We start from the raw sequence: 7,763 nt of genomic DNA, 5'->3' as shown, positions 1-7,763 counted from the left end.
ACAGTATGGTGAAATAATACGAAGAGATGTGCCTGTACAGGAAAGAGGCTGAAAAGAAAGGATATCCTCACAGCGAGCATTTTATTGGTGGACAAAAATTGCATCCTATTCTCCATTCAATCAATATTTCATGTGGTTCATAAATTAAACACAAAATGTTCATTTAAAAAAAAGAACACTGAAATGTGTGTGTATACAAACACGTGCCCTTCCTTTCCTCTGGTCGACCGTGTGTTACAGGATGTGCAAATCGTTCTACAGCACCTGCAACAAGCAGCTCTTCAGCTTTGAGGACATCAATCAGTGCCATTACTCTGCCAGCGAATATCTGGAACGTCCTTTCCATCAACCTCCATACGCTATCTTCCAGGCTCTGTGAGCACTGGTGCTGAGGTGGAGGAAGAGTGAAGCCCACCCACAACACAAATACTGTCCATACAGTACTTTCTTGATGGTGTGATCATGATTCCGGACTTAGTGCTTGTGGATCTTGTAGCTGTTTCTTCAGGCTCTTATCCAGCAGCACCAGACTCTGTATAGCCAGACTGCGGCAATCTGCATCAGGGTCTCCTTCAGCCACATCTGTGATTACAAACAACACACAAAAAAGGATTAGTGGCAGTTTCAGAAGTGGTCAAAAAAACTGTCTAAATCTCAAGAACTGAAACTGTATAATCCTGTCATTTTCTTGGCACAATTAACAATTACTGCAATTGTGAAGCTACTTTTATTCTCAGAGGATTTTAAGTGCAGCTGATGATGAGCCAATCACGTCACAGGCAGTCTGTGTAGGTACAGGACATCCTGGTTCCTCATCTTCTTCCCAGAAATGTTCCGTCCAGCTGTGTGTGTGTGTGTGTGTGTGTGTGTGTGTGTGTGTGTGTGTGTGTGTGTGTGTGTGTGTGTGTGTGTGTGTGTGTGTGTGTGTTGTATGTGCCCCTGGATATGAGTAACTCAGGGGACATCCTGACAGAATTACATTATGCAGGTGCAAGTCCATTTATAAGAATTGTGTGTTTTAAGTTTAATCTATTATTAGTAATATATGAATATTTATGTATTGCTATATTCATCTATGAACTCTGAATTAACAATAATGTCATAATAATAATTGTCATCCTGTAATAAATGAGCTAACTAATGAAATGCTTTTTTCGTTTGTCCAGGGTACATGAAGAAAAAGACAGAATTCTCATTTCACATTTGTCAAGAGAAGTTTTTTTTTGTTATTTTACCTGCCAGCCATGTTCTGGTCTCAAACAGCTGATCACTGAAGTCCAGCAGCAGGTTTTGACTGGGCATGCTAAGAAACACGGAGCAGACAGCGAAGAGGACGCCTCGTCTCACCATCCTTTAACACAGACATATTTCAGGTTACAGCTGAGACTGAAATAAGATAATAAAACATCACGCCCACACCTTATAGTCAGTTCAACTCTACTGATATACTTTGTCTGACTATGGTAATTCTAGAGCATTTATTAAACCATAAACACACAGTTACCTAGTTCATTGTTAAAGTAAAAAGCCTGGTTACACCCATGTTAGGCTAGTGGGTGTAATGTCATCTATGATGTCTGTCTCTGTCTGTCACAGTAAAAACGCCATTTTAATCCGTTTGGCAAATTGTCTGGGGGTAGGTGAGGACCTGCGTTGATTTTTTTATTCCAAATCTCTATAAGGTCAAGATTACAACACACGATCAAAGTTTTAGCTTAATTTTTAAGAACAGGAAATAAATTGAAAGCACAATTAGCAATAGGAACACAACACTATGGTGTTGCTAATATTCCACTGTCTTCTTCAATTTCAGTCACTTCACTAACTTACACTGGGAAAAACACAAATATGCACTAAACTTACTGGTCAGCATGGTAACGCACTGCCCAAACAAAGTCGAGCAAAGCACGACCCATCTGTGCAGCTATCTGTATTTAAAAAAAACAAAAAAAGCATACGCGGTTAGATCGTTGTAATGTTATGATAATCAAATATATCAAGATATACAGTACAGAGATAAGTCACAACGTTAACTATCAGACACATCGAATTATATCAAGCTCTTCAGTGAGGTCATCATAGGAGGACAGTTAGATCAGACTACCGGTGCATTGACTGCCAGATGCATGAAGAGGCCCAAGGTGTGGATCAATCTTCCCAATACCAGGTGGTCACCGCCCAACAGGTCAAAGGTCAGTTGAGGCCTAGCAGAAAATAATTTCATTTCATATTTATAAAATATATACACTAAAGCATGAGATGTAAATACAAGACTATAAACGTTGAACTCTTAAATTTGCACACACAAAAAAAGAACAAACTCACCTGTCATAATTCCTGAGCAGTGGAAAAAAGAAGTGTCCAGCTACGGGTGCATAACGGTTGGGTGTGGCCTTAGCGAGAGGTTGTGTGGCACCCTGTCGCAATATGAGATGATATCAATGAAAAGCTCTGCAGTACTGTAAAACTTCACTCGGCTACTGAAAGGGCAGATTAAAACACTGTAAGTACCCTACGGAGGCGCTTGGTGTTGCTTTGAATCCGCTTCTCTACTACTTGTCGCCAGTGCACAGGGTTGTCACCAGGGTACAGAGTCAAATCAGTGTTCGCAGCGGTGCCTACTGAGGGATCTCTCTTCTCAGTGATTGGCTTGGAGAGCTCCTGAGCAGCCAGAGCAAGAACCTAATAAACCAAAACAAGAACCACTGAGCAAGAACCACTTGTAGCGGTGAACAAAAGAGATCAAAGAAAAATCAATATATGTTCATCTGGTGAAGGTACGCAGCCATTAACAAAGGTGGAGATGTCGTTGTCCTCACCTCCAAGATATCCAGTCGCTGGCGAAGACTGTAGTTCAAGGAATAAAACTCTGTGGTCAAATACTGAGTCACCTATCAAAGAGCATAAAGACACATATGGAATGGATATTAAAATATGGAAATGAAGCTTTGGGGTGATTTTGATAAGAAAAAAAGGTAGACACTGCTCAAATGGAAATGGAAAGTCATACAGGGATACAGTCCGTGGCAGCGAGAGCCACCATAGTTGCCTGTCTGAGGCTCAGGAAGCCATTTATGCTGTATTTATCCTCCATGTGAAGAAGCACTTTGGTCAGCTGGACACTGATCTGAAAAAGGCATAAGAAAAATATGGACCATTATTTCAAATATTGACTTTGAGAAAAATATAAGAACATGCAAGAGGATCGCATTGTAGCATTGTGTTTGTTTTGCCGTTGCCGTTTTACCTCTCTGGTTGCAAAGGCGTTCTTCCTCACCAGGCTCTCGGCAACTCTCAAACTGAGCTCCACACGCGCCGGGTCCTCGGACGATATCAAAGCTAGATGTATTGAGAGATGAGGACATTTTTGGAGTTGAATCGAGTCAGACAATGCTTCCCAAAATAAACCGCATTAGATTATCAAATAAGTGGAAGGGGTTAGATCTGTGAAGCCGTACTTTCCAGACAGTCTCGTAGGTAGCGAGGCGGCGATGCTTGACTGATCTCCTGATCTCCAGACATATCGTACGGAGTCAGCTCATCATCACTGGAATCATTACATACTCAAGGTCAGAAATACGCTAACATTATATCCCCTTCATTACATACAACAAAAGACCAATACTTTCAACAATATAACCGCATTAATACTCACCTATCCAGGTCAGAGTCTGGATCAGTTTTTGATGACCGAGGTCCTGTTTTATTTTCAGATGATGCCTTCTGAGGAGTAGGAGTCACTTCTCTCGTCTCTTGAAGAGAATCATCTCTGCAAACGTCAGATTCCGTTAAATAAAATCAATGCCTACAGATATGTCCGCATCACTTAAGAATCAAATTGATCAATGGACCAAATCGTGACGGAACAGTTCCAGTGATGTTGAACACCTACCCGTTTACAGGTTCATCACTGGTGACGGCCGGAGTCATAAGAGAAAGCAGCTCCCGAGTGTCCTCGTCCTGTTCATACTACATGTACATGAACAAGTCATTAATCAAATGTTTTGAAAACAACTGGACTGGTTAGGCACCTGTCATAAGCTACATGATTGTTCTGTGCTAAACCAACTGCACCTCAAATTTGAGCTTGGTTCCACTGATATCCATGCGAGTGCTCAGGCACTCTCCCACCACCATGCCCACACGCCTGATTTGCACCACATTGCTGTCGAGGTGGCTCTGCATGCCACCCAGCAAACACTGCAGCAGCTCTGAGAAAAGAGGCACACGCAAACGAGAGGAGAACTCAGTGAAGCAACAATCTCCGTTGGTTTATATGATTGCAGTGCTGCTACAAAGTGTAAAACCTTCCCACTCATGTTTGGGGATGAATGATAGTGTACCTGAGCGTAGCTCCTGTAGCTCAGAGTCTGTCAGCAGATTCACACTCAGCAGTAAGGCCTTGGTAACGTACAACTGCTGCTCAAGCGGTGTGTGTTTCACTGCACTGGGGTTAGCCCAGGCCTGGGACACAGACCGTAACACCTGCAAACACACACATGTACGTGTAAAATCTTCAATTACATGCACATTATTAGGCTGCTGAACAAACCACACACTCACCTGTATGAGAAGTGGCCTTCGCTCTCTGTCTGCTGCAAGGTAACCCAGAACAATTCTCAAGACTTGAGTCTGGAGGGAAAAAAAACCCCACAAATGCTTTATATGGTACTGTATTTTTAAAATACACGTATGTTTTCCTGTCACATCCCAAGTTATCTTCTTACCTTATATTTATAGTGTAGTAACAGCAGTTTATGAGTGATGACGAACTGGGCCTTTTTATTCGTTAACACAAGATTCCCAATAATCCGCCCGAAGGCATCAGGCCTGGACAAAAGAGACTTGGATCGTTATGGGCAGACAGAAAAACTGACAGAGAGAGGCCAGATAAACTCCTGGCTCTTTAATTGGTTGAAATTGTATTTCCACTTTACCCACTGACGGCCTGCACCAGTCCATTGAGCACGCTCTCTATCCAACGCTGTGGAACGTTCTCCAGCAGCTTCCAGCAAACCCTCCGCCACACCATGTCTGAGTGTGTGCAGGCAGACAGCCGAGGAGCCAGGACTGCCAGGACCACATCTGTAAGGAGGAAAAAACAAGAAAATCAAAATGGACGCTGCAATAAATAACCCAAGAAATCATCTTTCATGTGTGATTGATAATAAGCATAACATAAGATAATAAATGTTTGGTATCACCAAACTTTTCCTTCTTTTCCTACTACTGAAATTAATTTCCTGGATGATAGTTTTGCCAATCAAACTTAATCATCAATATTGTCTACAACTCTTCAAAGCCTCTCTCAAAGCAATATTGGCTTCAACTAATTTAACTCGTTATTTTCAAAAAAGAAAATTGTCCCATCAACCATTTCATTGTCAGGTCTATAAATCGTCAGAAAATAGTCAAAAATTAACATCACAGTTTTCCAGAGCACCCCTAACCCTTTTTTTTCTTGGTACATATTATTATTAGCAAAAGTTATTTCCACAGTTAGCCCAGATAGAGCAGCCCATAAACCAAGAGGCTTGCAGTGTGAATGTGGGAAAACTGTGGAAGGAGACTATGTAGATGGAGAATTTCTGTTCAACTTATATTTTTTACACAGTAAAAAGAACACTCACCACTATGCCCCTGGATACACACTTTTCCTAGTGTCTGAGCCACAAACGTCAAGGAGCAGTCTGAGCCATCTGTCACACACAAACAAACAAATTAAGAAGTACACAGTTTATCCTGACACATTTAAAAAAAAATTATGCAATCTCTTATTATAGTTGAATGCTCATCAGATTTTTACCCTCACCTTTGAGGGCCTGGCAGGTTCGCTCCAGGGCAGTGAGCATCTCTGAGGCAAGTAGCGGGTAGTACTGCCGAGGAAGAAAGAGGGGCTTGTTGTGGGGATGCAACCTGTTGGCGGTGAGGTCCGGCAGTGCCACTATACGCCCCAGCAGAGTCTCCCGGAGCTGGGGGGAATCCGAGGGAGCCGTCTCGAGACAGTAGGACCACAGCAGATCGGCAAGGCGACCGCTCTGGAGGAACCTCTCGGTGATGCTGACCAGGTGGTCCAGATTCGTGCTGGGTCTGCAGAAGTCAGACGATATGACATAGTAATTAACAAACAGACAAAATTATCAAAATGGCTCTCATCCCTCCTCCAGCTGCGCCCACCTCAGCGATCCTATTCCCTCCATCAGCACCAGCAGAGCCTGCTCCGGAGGGCCGTGGAGAAACAGGCCGTCCCATAACTCTATGCGCTGGGCCGCTGCGAGGCGGCGCAGCCAGTCCGCCTGGACGTTGCTGACGAGACACTGAAGGGCGCGGGTGTAGTGAGCTCTCCTGAACTCGGCCCGCTGCACTGAGGTGGTAAAACTCTCTGGTCCCTCGTCCACGTAAGAGTGGAGTGTGTGAAGAGCAGCAGCAATGTCCTCGTCATGGGTGCACGCGGTGAGTGTCCGCAAACACTGGGCCACCTTCAGACGGACCTCAGTGTTTGGGTTGAGTGAGTCCATCTTGAAAAAGAAAAAAACACACAGGAGAAAGCAAATGTATGGGATATAATGAAAAGCCATTGGTGTATTTAGAAAATGTTTGTGATGGTATGAGGCTACAAGTGATATCACCTAATGGCAACCGTTACCTTTCGGACCTTCACTGGTGTTTAGAAGATTTAAGTTCACTGAGTTTTGGGTGAACTCTCCCTTTAATCCTGTTGCATGTTGAGGTTCATCTTCACCAAAGTGACGTTTACAAATACAGAGGCGACACACGTTCACGGCGGAATTAGCTTAAACGGTTAGGCCGTAAAAAAACTGATACGCGCCGAGCATTTGTACTAAACAACAGAAGTTTACATTGTTTACAGACACTGTGACGTTAAAACATCTCTTTTCGAGGTGAAGTTTACAGTTCCTACTGTCAGTTCACGTCTTTATGACGAGTCTGTTCCGCCGTGTCGCTTTGGTTGGGCTTGTGCTCTGTCAAAATATGTTCGTGTTGCGCACACGCACGAGGACACGCTAAGGTTCCGGGGACAGTGTGGCATTCAAGGAAGCAAACGTGTTTTGTAACATTTCCGGGTGCTCGTGATGTTGTTACCATCAGTTAACTTTATACATCCATCAACAAATAAACTAATCCGCGAATTATCAATTAGGAAACCTATAATCACCGGCTCATATTATTGTAGTCGTAATTGTTCAAGAATAATAACAGAACCAACTGATAGTGAAACATGATAATACAATTTTTGAACTACTTTTACCTCTTATCGAACAGTTGATTACAGCATTTGGCATCAAGGCTCCAATATGAGCAAAACGACTGCCATCTCTTGGACCAATGTAGAAAATACAAAATATAAAAGGTAAATAAAACAAATATCAATTTACTTTTCTGGTCTTTTTTTAAATAAACATAAATGCTATTAATAAAACTTTATTCAACGCCAATGAATCTATAGTGATCAATACGTTATTTTATCAGTATATAATTTGTTTTCAATAGATTTTTTCTTCTATTATTATTGTATTTATTATTATTGCATGTATTTTGCTCATTTACTTTCCACTGAACAAACGCATATGGATCTTCATTGTTGCACACTTACCTGTACGCACAAGATTACAAGTGAAATGGGCTACACCGCTTCATTTCAGGTCCGGCGGTTGTATGTTGTTAAGTGTAACAGACACAAAGTGATGGACTGGTTGAGGACTAGTGATGGAGAAGGTGTTCACAAAACAAATGAGGGAACC

The 7,763-nt window shown here is 42.4% G+C and overlaps 1 protein-coding gene across 2 annotated transcripts; it reads right to left on the bottom strand.

The window, feature by feature from the left end:
• Nucleotides 1-62: 62 nt before the first annotated feature.
• Nucleotides 63-7,001, bottom strand: telo2 (TEL2, telomere maintenance 2, homolog (S. cerevisiae)). 2 transcript variants are annotated; one of them, XM_035613564.2, is made up of 21 exons: nucleotides 6,630-7,001; nucleotides 6,178-6,518; nucleotides 5,813-6,090; nucleotides 5,631-5,699; nucleotides 4,938-5,085; nucleotides 4,728-4,830; nucleotides 4,564-4,632; nucleotides 4,344-4,485; nucleotides 4,075-4,211; nucleotides 3,893-3,969; nucleotides 3,656-3,769; nucleotides 3,459-3,547; nucleotides 3,248-3,339; nucleotides 3,011-3,127; nucleotides 2,820-2,891; nucleotides 2,512-2,682; nucleotides 2,326-2,417; nucleotides 2,105-2,204; nucleotides 1,864-1,928; nucleotides 1,236-1,351; nucleotides 63-582 (listed from the first exon to the last, which is right to left on the bottom strand). In XM_035613564.2, the coding sequence occupies exons 2-21, from the start codon at nucleotides 6,516-6,518 to the stop codon at nucleotides 461-463; spliced, it is 2,514 nt and encodes an 837-aa protein (XP_035469457.2). In that variant the 5' UTR covers nucleotides 6,630-7,001; the 3' UTR covers nucleotides 63-460. The 2 variants fall into 2 exon arrangements, with proteins under 2 accessions (XP_035469457.2, XP_035469456.2); XM_035613563.2 differs by having other exon boundaries at nucleotides 6,647-7,001.
• Between the last annotated feature and the right edge of the window lie 762 nt (nucleotides 7,002-7,763).

The sequence above is a fragment of the Scophthalmus maximus genome, chromosome 16, assembly GCF_022379125.1.
Source record: "Scophthalmus maximus strain ysfricsl-2021 chromosome 16, ASM2237912v1, whole genome shotgun sequence".
Taxonomy (NCBI): Eukaryota; Metazoa; Chordata; class Actinopteri; order Pleuronectiformes; family Scophthalmidae; genus Scophthalmus; species Scophthalmus maximus.
Note: the sequence above shows the minus strand (reverse complement) of the source record. Positions and strands in the feature narration are given on the sequence as shown.